At 55.2% G+C, this 15,530-nt stretch overlaps 1 protein-coding gene across 1 annotated transcript; it reads left to right on the top strand.

The window, feature by feature from the left end:
• The first annotated feature begins 302 nt into the window (after nt 1-302).
• LOC135977689 (fibrinogen-like protein 1-like protein) lies at nt 303-4,097 on the top strand. The gene is made up of 2 exons (XM_065578937.1): nt 303-576; nt 1,959-4,097. The coding sequence occupies exon 2, from the start codon at nt 2,057-2,059 to the stop codon at nt 2,522-2,524; it is 468 nt and encodes a 155-aa protein (XP_065435009.1). The 5' UTR covers nt 303-576; nt 1,959-2,056; the 3' UTR covers nt 2,525-4,097.
• Nucleotides 4,098-15,530: the final 11,433 nt, after the last annotated feature.

Below are 15,530 nucleotides of genomic sequence, written 5' to 3'. Positions count from 1 at the left end.
GGCAGCTCCTTCCCCACCACAGGGAGCGCTCCAGCTGGCCCTGACCCGCCCGGGACTCGGGAGCCAGGACATCGGAGCCGCAATCTTTGAATGGTTTTTACCATGCAGCTGGATCCCAGCTGTGTGCTAATCGGGCCGGCTGCAGAGACGGAGACAGTGGCCGGGCCGGGGGAGAGGTGAATGGTGGGCTTCACCCTGTCTCCAGAGACTTGGGCCCACCCCCCCCATGCTGAGCCTCTTTGAACATCCAGCCATGTCCTGCGGTGCCTACCTGGGAGCTGACCTCTTCTGAAAATCTGGCCCAGTAGTTGAGCCCTCTGAAAACTCTGGCCTTAGCGTCTAAGGGTAACATTTTCAAGAGTGGCTAAGTCACTTAAGTGCCTAAATCCCAGTGACTTCTAGTGGGATTTAGGCACTTGTGAAACTCTCTCCTGGTCTCATGTCCAGTGGTTTCTGTCCCCTGCAGGGTTCCAGTCCAGCTCTCTCGTGCTTCTGTCTGCGCTGTCCATGATGGCACTCCTTTGCGTAGCCCCGTGCAGGGCAACGGCGCCCTGGCCCACAAGAAGGTCGAGAGGGGTAAGTAGAGAACCCGTCGGAGGGCTTCTATCATCTGCCATATCTGAGATCAGGGCATCGTGGGCCTGATTCTGCTCCTCTCCCCCATGCCGGGGTCACCCCTAGATCCACTTATCCACTGAATGCACCTTCCAGCCCCCCCGCCAGCGCTGGGCCCAAAGAAACGCTGAGTTCTCCGAAGGGATCGCAAGGCCAGCCTGCGCTAGTGAGCCCACTACTCCCATTCGCAGGCCTCCAGCGCCTGGGAATGGGCCAGCCGGGGTGGGGGAGGTGCTGCTTGACTGGCTGTTTGCTTTACACAGCTTCGTTATCCCTTTCTCCGGTAACGGCTGCCAAGCCCCCGGCAGTGACTGAAGAGCGCTGGTGCCAACCGCAGGGCAGCGTGTGGGAACCAGGCACCCCCCCCAAATTGGCTGGGAGTTCTACCCTTCCATCTCACCAACTCCTATACTAGGGCTAGCCCCGGCTAACAGCTGGGGATCTCTCGCTCATGCCTAGAAGCCTTGCCCCCAGAGTCCAGGCAGCAGGGAGAGCCAGTTCCTCCTTGTCAGGGGTTTTCATTCCCTTCTCCCCACACCTCCAGCGGCTCTGGGAGCTGCTCAGGGTCTTGCCCAGGCAGGCCAGGGGCCGAACCAGCTCCAGAGGTGGCCCTGAGCCCCTGCCCCCGCAGAGCTCAGCAGCTCCTCCCCCTCGGCTCAGCTATGGGGGAGGGGCACACAGGGGGATTGTCTGGGGGGTAGGGGAGCTGGGGGGGGCTCAGGCTCGAGGGAGGACCCTGGGGAGGGGAGGGGCAGTATAACCACAGTGCTCTCATTCTACCAGGATAGTTCGGGACAATTTCCGCCCCAAAGACAAGCCCCTCGATAGGATGTCTGGAAGTTTCAAAGGCTCCACAGGGAGTTGGGTGCCTAAATCCCACTGAATTCCAATCACAGTCGGGTGTCAAACTCCCTTAGGCTCTTTGAAAACTCCCATTTAAATTGTCACTGATGGGTTTCATAATTAACATTCGCTGAGATGGATCTGGCAGCGTCTCCCCCACCCTCCCCAAACGATTTCTTCAGCAGTACGGACTCAGGAAGGATACAGAGCCTTGGTTTACACTTGATTCATCTCTTTAAGGTTTCTTCAAAACCAGCAGAGCAAGAAACTATTCTTATTTTATTTTATTGGTAAAATGAAAGTGTAAGATCTGGAGCCGGATTCTGTGGCCAGGAATGGCCGGGGTGGATTCTGTGGCTGTAGTATTGTGAAATACACAGGACCTGCCTCTAAAACCCAGCCTCCAGTTACCCCAGGCTGATTTGATCGAGCTAGCTAGCGCTCTCTCCCGCCCCTCCCCCCACACCTGCCCCCTTAACCTGATGTTCGTGGCATTTCAGGGTTCCCCAAAGACTGCAGCAACATTCCCAGGGACAGCCCCAGCGGGGTCCATGTCATCCAGCCGGCAGGCTCTCCCCCTCGAGTGGTGTGGTGTGACATGGACACCGAAGGCAAAGGCTGGACCGTTCTCCAGAGAAATTCTTACAACACAGAGATCACCTGGAAGGAGTCCTGGAGCACCTACAAGTACGGCTTTGGGAACGTGCAGCAGGATTACTGGCTGGGCAACGAGTACCTGTCCCTGCTCACGCGGCAGAACATCTACAAGGTCCGCTTTGTGGTGGAGGACAAATTCAACAACACCCGCTACGCAGAGTTCGACATCTTCAGTGTCGAGGATGAGCCCAGCGGGTACCCGCTGAGGCTGGGCAGGTACTCTGGGGACGGCGAGGACTATCTCACCACCTACCACTCCGGCCTGGGGGGCATACACGACAACATGAAGTTCAGCACGACTGACAAGGATCAGGACCAGGCCAGTGGGAATTGCGCAAGTAGCTATGGAGGTTGGTGGTACGACAAGTGTCAGAACGTCCTGCTCAATGGGAAAGGCTACATCTACTGAGCAGGGTTCTGTAAGAGTGGGGAGTGCAAGTCTTCCCTCATCCTGGTTAAGCCAACAGACGTGTGCTGTGTCCGGCAGGAGGAGCCCATCCTCCTTGGGAGCCGGCGCCGCTAAGAAGGGGAGACAATATTAAATCAGACACGGCGCGCCATCCCCCACCTAATCAGTGCAGTCCCTGCAATGACTCCACTCTGCTCACCCCCTTCCCTGTTGGCTTCTGCACGGTAAATTCGCTGGAATAAATGCTGAGAGCTGACCCAGCTGGTGCGTTCGAAGGACACGAAGAGTGTGATTGGTGTGTATAACTGGACCCCCACTTCCACTCTGCCTCGCTGGAAGCCATGTCACTCACTACAACTTTAGACCCACATTAACCTCTGCTTCTCCCAGCCCTGCCACTGCCCCTTGGCATTAGTGATCAATGAATCATGACACTGGATTTCTAGCAACTGTAATTGAGCATTTAAATGGGAAGATGACTCAAACCCAGGACTTTACATCTTAATCCTTCATGTATTAGCAGTGGTGAGTTTGGGTTCAAAAACCTAGCCTCTGTGTTTTTAATAAATATGGTTATTACATGAGAAAACATTGCAACAGTAATTAGTTGCTGATGAACCATTGAGATTAGATAGACGTGCAACGAAACCGCACAATAAAGATATTGGTGTCCCTCTTCAACCCAAGAGGCTAGTCAAAGTTTGGGGCCCTGGGGATGTTCCAGTGGGGATCAGAAATTGGCAATGGAGTCTGGGGGCTAGTTTCTGGGCACACGCCATCATGGCTTGTTCTACATGAGGCCCCCTTACCTGTTGCTTCCAGCTGTCTTAAATGAAGAGTGCATCCTCACAGCTGTGTCAATGAGATTTTAACTCCACCCATCACAAGGTATAATCCAGCTCCTAGCAGTGTATTTATCTGTCAGGCTGACGTCCTCTGAGCATCTCTGAGCATTTCCTGCCTGTTTGGCTTCAGTCACTTCAATCAAAGTTCATTGTGACCAGATGCTGAACACCATTAATGCTAACAGCCAGGGGCAGGAGCACCCCCCGAACAGGGAACGAACAGGCTAAAGAATAATGCCATGGATTCAAGTCAGCTGGGCCTGATGCAGTTCACCCTCGGGCAGGGCTCCCAAATCGTGGGCTATAGCCCAAAGATGGGCCATGACGTAGCCCTGGCTGGTCCACTGGCAGGGGTGAAGATGGGGGGGAATGTGAAGGGGTGTTGCCCCCCCCCCCCCAAACTGCATCTTTCCATTCCCCTCCTGACCATGGCCCTTCAGTGCATCCCCAGGACACAAGGCCCTGTCTAATTGGCCTTCCTGACAGAGCCTGCATGGAGAGCGTGCGTAGGAGGGAGTTTGGGGGGGCAGGTTTGGAAAGAGGGATATTTTCAGGGGGAGGGAAGCTGGGAGCCGCTGAGGTGCAGCTGGAAGGTTTCCTCCTCCCTCCTCAGCATCTGGGGTGCAGACAGGGGGGAGGGGGTTGCTATTTTCCAGTTGGGAGTATCAGGGACCCCTGCCCCCCCCGTGCACTGAGCTGTCCCCTCCATCTCGGTTGCTGGTGGTGAGGTGGGGGTGTGCTGTTTTGCATTGGGGGAGCGGGGGATCCCCCTGCCCAGGGCACTGACCTCTCCCCTTCCCGCCTCCCATCTCCACTGTCCGTGGTGGGAGCCACCCCCACCCCCCACTCTGCCCATTGCAGGCTGCTCTTGGTGCCCTCCCCAGCCAGCCATCCCTCGCCAGGCTGGAGCATGACGCTGCAAGCGGGGACATCCTCGCAACCAGCTCGCTCAGCCGTTTTGCTGACTGGCGGCTCCTTGCCAAACCCAGGGTTCCCCTGCACTATTCCCCCCAACTTGGGGTCCCACCCACACCCCAACTCCCCCCTGAACATGGCTACCCCCCCCTTCCAAAACAACCTGAACTCTTCATACGCCACAGCCCACCCCCGCCCCTCCCCATGAGCCACTTGGCAGCAATGCCCTCCATCGGACCAAACTGCTCTCCGTGTCGCCCTCCCACCCCCACCCCCCAGGGCCAGGCTGGCGCTCTCTGAGGCTGGACCCCGTCTGTGACTGGGGTTTCAGCACTCCTGCTTCACAGATGTATACAGAGCACTGTATAACCAGAGTTGTCATAACTATAAAGGGAAGGGTAACAGCTCTCCTGTGTACAGTACTATAAAATCCCTCCTGGCCAGAGACTCCAAAATCCTTTTACCTGTAAAGGGTTAAGAAGCTCGGATAACCTGGCTGACACCTGACCCAAAGGACCAATAAGGGGACAAGATACTTTCAAATCTTGGTGGGGGGAAGGCTTTTGTTTGTGCTCTTTGTTTGGGAAGTCATTCGCTCTTGGGACTGAGAGGGACCAGACATCAATCCACGTTCTCCACATCTTTCTGAACAAGTCTCTCAGATTTCAAACTTGTAAGTAAACAGCCAGGCAAGGCGTGTTAGTTTTTACTTTGTTTTCTCAACATGTAAATGTACCTTTTACTAGAGTGTTTACCTCTGTTTGCTGTACTTTGAATCCGATTTCTAACGCAGCGTTTTGCTCTGGCCTATTGCTCTTTAAGTTTGATTATCCTGTAAAGTTATTTTCCATCCTGATTTTACAGAGATGTTTTTTACCTTTTTTCTTTAATTAAAAGCCTTCTTTTTAAGAACCTGATTGATTTCTCCTTGTTTTTAGATCCAAGGGGGTTGGATCTGTATTCACCAGGGAATTGGTGAAAGGTTTCTCAAGGCTTCCCAGGGAAGGGAATCCACTTGGGAATGGTGGCAGTGGACCAGATCTAAGCTGGTAGTTAAGCTTAGCAGTTTTCATGCAGGCCCCCACATTTGTACCCTAAAGTTCAGAGTGGGGAAGCAGCCTTGACAAGAGTCTAGTGACTCTCTCACCCTGGGCTCTCCCCAGTATAGACTCTTGTTCACACTAGTCGAATGATGTTCAAATGCTGAGAAGGAGCAGGGAAGAGGTACAGAAATGACTTGTGGCCTGGCCAGCACACCTTAGAGCAGGCAACCCGAGGGGCTGCAGCTAGTCAGCTTGACTAAGCAGTTCCGAGGTCTGTCATTAAGGTCTATAGTCACCAAGCAGGAGGAGGTAGCTGCATTTCAGGTTTTTGCTCAGGCAGACAAAGGTGTAAGGAGAGCTGGCAAAGCTGATGTTAGAAACATTGACATTGGAAATCCATGTAAGTGTAGAAGAGTGACGGAACCAATCATGCGGGTACGTGGGAATTCACTCTCACCTGGCCTCTGGGGATGGAGGCAGCACATGGCTGGCACTTCTCGCTCCTGCTGTACGAGGGGCAGGTGCTGCTACCGACCGCTCCCCCTAACCCCACCCTGCTGCGCTCTGGGGATGCTGCCCTGCTGTGGAGCTCTCAGGTGTCTTGAACTGGAATTTGTTTGGAGAGAAACTGCTAAGGAGCCTTATCAGCCCCGATCAGAGAGTACCTGGGAGCCTGCCTGGGTCGGGCGGGTCTGGTACAGCCTCCCCCCAGATAAGGTTCTTCCCTGGACCTGCCACCCATTGGAATCTGGAACGATTCCCTCCGAGGTAACACCCGGGGCAGCCAGGGCAGGGCAGGGCACGGCCTGCTCCCCTGGAGCGTTAGGGCTTTCAGGAGTCAGAGATGTCACCGGAGCAGGTTGTACATTAAAGCAGCGAAGGCAGTTGGGGGGCAGCGGAATCGGGTGCTTTGCCATTGCACTTGATCAGCTCAATTTGAAAATTCTTTCAAAGGAAATCCAGATGTATACATCTGACTGGGGTACATGTACACACATACACATGCACACTCACATGTGCACACACTCATGTGCACATACACGTACACACATACATACCCACATGTACACATACACATATATACAGACGTACACATACATGCACACACGCTCTCCCTGGAGCGCCCCAGGATGGGACTGACAGGGTGGCTGGCTATTATGGAGGCAGAAGGGGGTTGGGAGAAAATAATCAAGAACTTTTGCTGAAAATGCAAACCTAAGCTGGAAATCTGTGCAGGGCTGGGCTCAGCGAAAATGATCTTTGGAGCTGCTCTTATTAACCGTGGTCCTGTACTTCCTGGTTTGCGTCGGACCCAGGCAGGTGACTGGGCTGTTCTCAGCTGTAGAAGCCATTGGAATGAGCCAGGTTGGAATGAGCCAGGACCTCAGAGCCTTCTGCCACCAATCGCCCCAGCAGTCACTGATCCACACCAAACCACGTCCTTCCAGTTAGGCAGTTTCATATGCACACGTCAAACCCTTGGTTTGCCACTCAGACACCACGGTGATGGGCACAGTAAGGACCGAGAGACGCTAAACAGGCAGACAGACAAGGAACTAGTGGCCCTGCCTACAGGTGTGTGTGTGGTGCAAACGGATGAACACCAGTTGCTGGCTGAAGGCACAACCTTAATTCCCGCATCTCCTGTCTGTCAGCTATCGTACGCTTGGCAGCCTGAGCTCCGATTTCTAACGCAGCGTTTTGCTCTGGCCTATTCTGGTTCTCATGTCCGGGGGCGCCTTGGCCCCTCGTATCAGGAGCGGTGCAAAGGAGGCTGCTTTTCAAAGGTCCTTAAGTAGGGTTGTCAACTTTCTACTTGCACAAAACCAAACGCCCTTGACCCAACCCCTTTCATGCCCTTCCCCAAGGCCCCACCCCGACTCATTCCAGCCCAGCCCACCTCCCTCAGTCGCTCGCTCTCACACCCTCACTCACTTTCACTGGGCTGGGGCTGGGGGTTGGAGTGCAGGGAGGGGTGAGGGCTCCGGTGGGGATGCGGGCTCTGGGATTGGGCTGGAGATTAGGGGTTTGGGGTGCCAGAGGGGGATCCGGGCTGGGGCAGAGGGTTGGGGTGCGGACTCTGGGGGGACTTTGGGTGCGGGAGTGGGCTCAGGGCTGGGGTAGGGGATTAGGGTGCGGGTGGGGGTGTGGGGTCTGGGAGGGATTAGGGTACAGGAGGGGGTGCCCGAACTGGGGCAGGGTTTCTGGGTGCGAGCTCCGGCCAGGCGGCGCTTACCTCAGCCGGCTCCTGGTCAATGGCACACCGGTGCTAATGCAGGCTCCTGACCCCTGGTCTCCCTCCGCTGGCAGGCTCTGAGCAAGGCCTGCCCAGAGAACATGGATGACGAGCTCTCGATCCTGCTGACAGCACCCCCCAGCACAGACAAACTCCAGCACATCCTGGAGGTGAGCAGAATGGGGAGGGGCCGCAGGGGTTTTACCTTTAGCCCTGGGGACTCCTAGAAAGAAGAGACTGGAAAATCCATGTTTCTGTTGGATCCTTCCGAGTATGCATTCGTGATATAACCTCACTGGGTGACCTTGGGGTAACTCACTTCCCCCTTACGGCATCAGTCTTCTCCACTATCAAATCTACACTGGGGAAGAAGGACAGAAGCCCCGACAATCACCTTCACCTCTGGGTGTCTGGTCCTGGGAGCCGAAACCAACTGGACTATCTGCCCCATCTCCTAAACTGCCCTGTCTTTCCCTCCTAGGGCCTTGTCCTTAGTGCTCAGCCTGGCCCCTTCCCAGCTTGTCCCTGACCTTTGAAGGACTCTCCAAGCCCCTCCCATGCCTGCTTCCCTTGGGGTCTCTCTCCTGGCTGAGCACAGCCTGCCCTTCTATCTCTCAGCAGGCCTGGGTTCTAGTCACAGACTGCGTCTTGTCACGTGACCCCCACACTTATTCCCTTCACCCTAGGGAGCTGCATCACCTGGACCAGGTGCAGTTGAGCTCCAACCCCTTTTCTGGCCATCTCACCCTGGGACAGGTTGAAACTGGTAACCTGTGGTAACAGTAACTGGTTGCTCGCAAAGGTGCTGAAGACACAATGGAAGAGGAAATCCTTTGGCCTGGATAGAAATTATTCCGACTGAAAGGGAATGAGAGAAAATAGTTCCAGAGTTCTCTTCCTAGCAGCAGAAAATGTAGCGATTGATAGAGGTTCAGGTCAGAAAGGACCATTATGTGCATCTAGTCGCCCCCCCTGTATAACTCAGGGCCTAAAATGTCACCAAGTGGTTCCTTCAGCCAACCATAGCATGGGACTGAGCCAGAGCACGTCTTTTGGAACGACATCCACATGCAGGAGAGCCAGCTGGCTACCAGAAAATCTCTCTTCTGCAGTGACTTGGGGTTAAGGGACACGGGGGAAAAGACATGGAGGCTGTGACTAAACTGAGAGCAGCAAGGCCAGGAAAACCAGGGTTAGGTCCCAGGCCTGGCTATCAGATCTGCTGTTTTCTATTCCTGGCTTTGGGACCATGAGCGAGTCTCTGCACCGCTGGGTGCCTCGGTTTCCCCAGCTATCAAATGGAGCTAATCAAAGTTTTGTTTGTTCTCCCCATTTTACAGGGTGGGAAACCGAGACACACTTGGGACCTGTCTACACTACAGGTCTGTCGTGCGTTTATAATCTGCTGACCCCCACAGAGCCTATGGACAACCCAGCTCCTAAAGGTACGTTTGTTCTGTGCTTATCCCCTATGTACCAGCAGGGCTGGACAGCATTTCTCACTGTGATGTGGGGAGCAGGTCCTGGCTACTAAGGGTCTGAAGAAGCTCTCAAGGACTAATTTTTTTTAAAATAATTGTTATCAATGAATTAAGAGAAAACATACAATCACTGCGAATAAGATTGGGGGGTGACAAAATACAGGCAGAGTGGTAATTCCTGATGGGGAGAGGGCAGTGATACAGAGCGATCTGGCTCATTCGGCCAGCTGGACCCATTCAAAGAAAACAAATTTGAGCAGAGCCCAATGCAAGGTCCTATACGTGGCAACAAGGCACGCCGGCCACACCTCCATAATGGGGACGTGTATCCAGGAAAGCAGTGACTCTGAAAAGGATTTAGGGGCCAGAGTGGAGAAGCCACTCAACATGAGCTCCCAGTGCGATGCTGTGGTGAACAGGGCTAAAGCCATCATTAGACGAAGGAGCAGAGCCGTGAGTAGGATAGGGAGGTGACACAGCAGCAGTGAGACTGCTATTGGAATAGTGCCTCCAGTGTTGGTGTCCTCCTTTGAAAAAGATGGTCCTAGAAATTGGAGCTGGGCAGCAAAGAGCCACCAAATGTTCTGAGGGCTGGAGAAAAATGCCTTCTAGTGAGCTATTGAAAGAGGTCAACCTGTTTAGCTTATCAAAAGAAGATTGAAGGGGACTTCACTGAAGTGTTGAAGTGCCTTAATGGAGAGAAAATACTGGGTATTAAAGGGCTCTTTAATTGAGCAGAGAAAGGCAGAACAAGACCCAATGGCTGGAAGGTGAAAAAAGACAAATTCCTATGACAAATAAGGCACAAATATTCAACAGCGATGATGATTGAACCCGGGAAGAAGCTACCAAGGAAAGTGGTGGATTCTCCATCTCTTGATGTCATTAATAAAGACTAGATGCCTTTCCGGAATGTGTTTGCCCCAAAAGTAGCTATTGTGGTGGACAGGAGGCCTGTGATATGCAGGGGGTCAGATTAGATGCTCTAACTGTCTCTTCTAGCCATAAAGTCTACTCATTTCTGAGAAACCGAGTGTAGCATTGGGAGCAGCCTCTGCTGTTTTACTGTCTAGCCGGCTTGCTTCCTAGAATGAACACTCATTGAGCGGGGTGATCCACAGGGAGTTGCTCAAACCTCCAAAGGGTCTGTCCTGTGGTAGGACATTAGCACTGCAGGGGAGGGGTGGGTGTGGCAGTGATATCACAAAGGCCTTTTTCAGGACCTCAGCCTATTGGCCAAAGGTGCAGGGGAGGTGGTGACCTCACAGAGAGATGCTGACATCAGCCAGGCAGGACAGGGGCGCAGGGCCAGGGAAACCTCAGAAACCCCTGTGGCTTTGCTTCAGCAAGTCTCCTTCTCGAGATCTCTCTTTGAGGTCTGAGAGAGTATTTGAGTTCATGTATGTGACCACAAGGAGGAACCTCTTTTGAGTTTTCTCTTTTCTTTTTCCTGATTTTACTAGAAAACTGACGTCCCTGTTTAGAAGGTAAGAGCCTCCGAGAGGTTTGGAACCTGTTCAGTCTGATGCATCTGGCGCCAGCTGAATTCTAGGCATGGAAAACACTAGCTTAAGGTGGTCGAATTTTATTCCTCACCTGGGATTTTGTCCCTTAGAATCACTGGGGACATTAGGGTTTGTCCTTTTTGTTTTACCTTTTCCTCCATCCCTCCCTCCTTTCTCTTCATCTCTTACATCTTCTGTCCTTTCCTCTGTTCCCCTCCCACCACCAGGAGGACTCTGTGTGTGTGTCGTGGGGGGTGCTCTGCAGTGGGAACAGGGACAATTCTCCAACTTTGGGCAGTCGAGAGCCTGGGTGAGATAAGGGGCGTTAAAGTCCTTTGTGAAGGAGAAAGGGGAGTTTCACGGTGTTGAGCACCAAGGAATTCTAAACTTTGCTAAAACATCTAGTCTGCAGAAACCAGAAATGGTCGAAGCCACATTGTAACCATTGTCTTTTTTAAAGCCCATTGAGGGATGTGAGTCCCACCCTTTTAGGTATCTGGGGTGCTGGGAGAAGAAAAGAGGTGCCTGTCTCCATTTTATGGCCTCAACAAACTAAGTGCTGTGCCCCAGTTCTCGTCAGAGATCCCTGAAAAAGAACATCTTCCCATCCATTAACATACCTGGAAAGATACTGGAACTCCTTATTAAACAATCAGTTTGTCAGCACCTACAGGACAATTTGGTTCTTAGGACTAGTGAGCATGGACTTATCAAGAACAAATCATTCCAAACCAATCCTAGCTCCTTCTTTGGCAGGGTTACGGGCCTAGTGGAGGTGGGTAAACAGTAGATGTCATCCATCTTGGTGTTAATAAGGACATTCTCACAAACAAACTAGGGAGATGTGGTCTAGATGCAATTAGTATAATATGTGTGCACAGATGGTTGCAAGCCCATACTCCAACAGCCCAGAACCAAACAGCAGGAAGCAGATCATGCAATGAACTCCTGCCAGTGCGTGTAGATTGCATTACGTGCACCCCTGTCGGGGAGGAGGAGCTGCTCTGGCTGGGGCAGGGATGGGGAGGGACCAAACAGGCTGGTTAGTGAGAGGCTGCCTTGACCCCAGACTCACGCCCGCTCCCCGCTCGGTTCCTGGATGGCCAGGCTCCTGAGGATGTTCAGGAAGAAGGCTCTGCAGGTGGCCCCAGAGCCTGAGGGAAGCAGCTGCCATCTTCCCCAGGAGCAGAGCGGCTCCTCCGTCCCCACTGGCGGGGAAGGAGCTCCCGGCCAGGCCAGGAGGTGGAAGTGCCCAGCCTTCTGGCGGAGAAAACCCGCTCCCAGCGCAGGCGCCGAGGTGGGAGACGCCAGGTCGAAATGGAGCTGGGCCAGGATGCGGCTGGGCAGGCAGGACCCAGCGCAGGAGGGGAGCCGGGCAGGGTGACTCTGGGCCATGTTGTGTGGGCAGCAGCGGCCCCAGGAGCCCAGCCCTGATTCCCAGCAGGAGGCATCGCCCTGCCCAGTCTGTGAGGACCTTCCAGCCTCCCCAAGGCAGGAGGTGGAGGATCCCTGTCCCACCACCAGCAGCTCGGCCCGCTCCCCATGGGACAGCAGCAGTGCCTGGGACTCGGGCAGCAGCGAGGCCGATGGACGCCGCAGCTTTGTTCCAGGTGAGGAGTCAGGCTGGGCTCAGGGAGAGGTGAGGGCGGGGCTGTGAACACCCGGGGCCCAGGCCCTCGATCAGTGCTATGGGGGTGGGTCCCCAGCCCAGGGGTCTGGCCTGAGCCACATGAACCCCACTGACACTAGATGCTGCCACTTTGGTCCTTGGTGCTCCAGTTCGGGGGAGGCACCTCTCAGGGAGTCCAGGACAGTCTGGGGGGGTCTCTTTGCTATGGGCTCCTGAAGGAGTTGGCTTTGGGGAGAGGCTCACTCCCAGGATCAGATACAGAGGGGCAGCAGGGTCCAGGGAACAGGTGCTATTCCTGCCCTGCCACTGTCTGTCTGAGAAACTTTGGCCTTGTCATTCCCTGGCTCGGTGCCTCAGTTTCCCTTCTTGCCAGCCTGTGCCTATTTCACTGCAGTTTCACCTGCGTGTTGGTGCCAGTCCCATCCCCGCACTGCACAGTCTAATACCGGCTCCTTTCTCTTGCCAGCACCATGACGCCTGCCCTGGAGCCAGAGCTGGAGACCCACCTCCTCCGAACTGCCCTGCACGCCGTCTTCACCCTGGGCATGGAGAAAGACACCACCCAAGTGCAGGTAGATCATGCTAAAGTCATGGATAGATGAGCCAGCTGTCATCCTGCCATGAATCCTTGCTAATTGCCTGCAGTGGGATGTGAATGAGAGAGGCCAGGATATGTGTTTGGGGTCTCACCAGTGCTTCCCAGAGACCCCACTTCCCATCCTGTGGCAGATGTAGCCCCAGTTTCCCTAACTCTGACCCATGGCTCTCCCTTGCTTTCAGGATCTGCCTAGGGTCTTGCCAGACCTCCTGGACGCCATGCTGGGGAACCTGCTGGCAGAGTCCCCAGACACCGACAGGCTCCAGTACATCTTGGAGGTGAGCCCGATGAGAGGGATGGGGGCAATTTTACCTTCACTCTTAGATCCATTTTCCAGTCTGTCCTCCTAGCCGGACCTGCAGTGGGCATCCTTGGTCAGGGCAGTCAGTGCAATGCCTCCTTTCCCCACAGCACATTAACTACTGGATCGTGTCCAGGGGGCCGCGAGAGAGAGCCAGGGCCGTTAAGAGCAGCATGGCCCTGCTCAGATCCACCATCACCCTCCCTGAGTTTGACGTAAGTGACCTCTGACCCCAGCTTCCTGACTCCAGGGGTAGGTGGGCTGGCTCCGACGGGCTGTAGGATCTGCTGCTGCAGGGGCTGTGGGTTAGGAGTGTTCCTCTTGGGGAGGCAGAGGCAGAGCAGAGAGTGAGCCTGGCTTGAGTCAAGTTCTTCTTGTCCTAGTTAAGTGGTGACTCTGGGCTTTTAAGGGGGCTGTGCTCCAGGTTCATGCCTCCCTGTCATCCTGGAGCAGCGGGAAGCAAGTCCTCATGGAGGGCCCTGCCCACAGCCCTGTGCTCCAGGCTTCCTTTGGGGCAGAGGAAATTAAGGGTCTGGCTCTAGCTCCTATCCTCTAGCATCTCCTGCAGAGGGGCTGAGGGGAAGGAGAGTCCTGGCCCGGGGGGGACTGGGAGCTGACAGGAAAATGCTGATGGAGTCCCCTTCCCTCTCCCGTCCATTAGAACTCAGCGGAATTCCCCAGGATGGGTCACCACATGGCACAGCTAGCTCTGTCCGTCAGTGACCCAGCCAAGGACATCAGCCGGCAGGCCAGGGAGGGGGTTTACCGGCTCTACCAGCTGCTACTGCACCAGAGGGGTAAGGAACCCAGCTGGGAAATGGCACCCGCTAGAAGAGTGAGACTGGGACCCCAGCCAATTTCTCTCAGACTGACCCCGGCTGGAGGATGAGTCTCTCTATCTCTTTCTGTGTTCCACACCACACCCTGCAATTCTGTTGGGCCGGGCACGCAGCGAGGACTCTTCCCACTGTGCAGCCCCCAATGGGATTGGAAGGACAGAAGCCCTGCAACCAAAAGGACAAATGTGTGTGTGTCTCTCTCCCTGTCACCTACTCCCTCCTGGGGGAAACCCAGCAGCTGATGGGGGACAAGGTGAGCAGCTGCATTAGACTCAGGAGATTGGGGCGGGGCCCATGCCTCATTCCCATCCTGTGGCCATTCGCTGGCCTGGCACAAGGAGCCTGGTGGGGAATGAAAGGGAGAGCAGGTGCTCCTGGGAAGGGAGATGAATTCACCTCCATGAGCAGGAGTGAGCCAGCTTGTCCGTGGAGCAGCTCCACCCAGCTCTTTAGCCAGGCTAATTAACGACAAGCTTTGCCTCATCCCAGACTTATGTTCTTAGGACAGGGTGCTATCGCTCTTGGGAAGGGCAGGAGAGTCCCCCAAGTGCCCTCTGCGAGACTCTCCTGTCCCACAGGGCCGCACCCAATTCCTAGTGGTCTGGTGTCTGTGTCACCCGAGCCACCACCCAGAGTTGCTCCCATCACTGGCAGCCTGGGAGGCCAAGGACTTAAGGGTGATGGCGTCTGACCAGGCAGGGCTGAGGCACATGGACAGGGGACGCTTGTCCTGCTGCTGGCAAGGCTGGACCCGTTCTGGAGAGAACAGGAGGATTCAGTCAGCAGTAGGGTTACCATGTCTAATAAATAAAAAAGCGGAACCTCCACGGGCCCTGGCCCCGCCCATTTCCCCACCCTTAGTCCCGCCCCAACTCTGCTCCTTCCCCACCCTAACTCCACCCCCTCCTCCCTCCCACTCCCAGCCATGGGGAAAGGGCTGCCCCAGCGCTACCGGCTTCACGGTTTGTCGGGCAGCCCCCAGACCCTGCGCCCCCGGCCGGCGCTTCCCCAGCGCAGCTGGAACCTTAAAGTCTGAGAGGGGAGGAGAGGAGCAGCTCAGCTGGAGCCGGGGAGGAGAAGTGCCTGGCCCGTGGCTCGGGGTCCGGAGGCAGGGGGGGCTGCCCGAAGCCAGTAGCGCTGGCTCGGGCAGCTCGGCTCTTAAAGTCTGAGAGGGGAGGAGCGGAGCAGAGCAGCTGCGGGAGGGGAAGTGCCCGGCCGGCATTTTCCTGGACATGTTTGGCTTTTCGGCAATTCCCCCCGGACTGGGGTTTGATTGCCGAAAAGCAGGACATGTCCGGGAAAAACTGGACGTATGGTAACCCTAGTCAGCAGGGGCTGCCGATCCGTCCCATTCACCAGGGCTGCCATCCTGCGGCTTCCGCATTAGTGGCTGGGGAAAGGGAAATGGGATGGGGGTGACTTGGGGAAAGGTCTCAACCTCCCCACATCCCACTTCACTGCTGCCAGAATCCCTCCTGCCCCCCCCACTACAGTCCCCTCCCTACCCAACCTGGGTGGGGCTGGAGGAGAGGGGTCTGAGAACTTGAGCTGTGGATTGGAGGTGGAACAGCTGTCAGGGGCACTGAGGGGGAAGTGGCAGGAGCTCCCCGTAC

This window comes from Chrysemys picta, unplaced genomic scaffold, assembly GCF_011386835.1.
Source record: "Chrysemys picta bellii isolate R12L10 unplaced genomic scaffold, ASM1138683v2 scaf10, whole genome shotgun sequence".
NCBI lineage: Eukaryota > Metazoa > Chordata > Testudines > Emydidae > Chrysemys > Chrysemys picta.
The sequence above is the reverse complement of the archived record's forward strand: the minus strand, read 5'-3'. Positions and strand labels throughout refer to the sequence as shown.

What these genes read in the sequence shown, in the direction of transcription:
- LOC135977689 (XM_065578937.1), top strand. Translation starts at nt 2,057, where the DNA reads ATGGACACCGAAGGCAAAGGCTGGACCGTTCTCCAGAGAAATTCTTAC.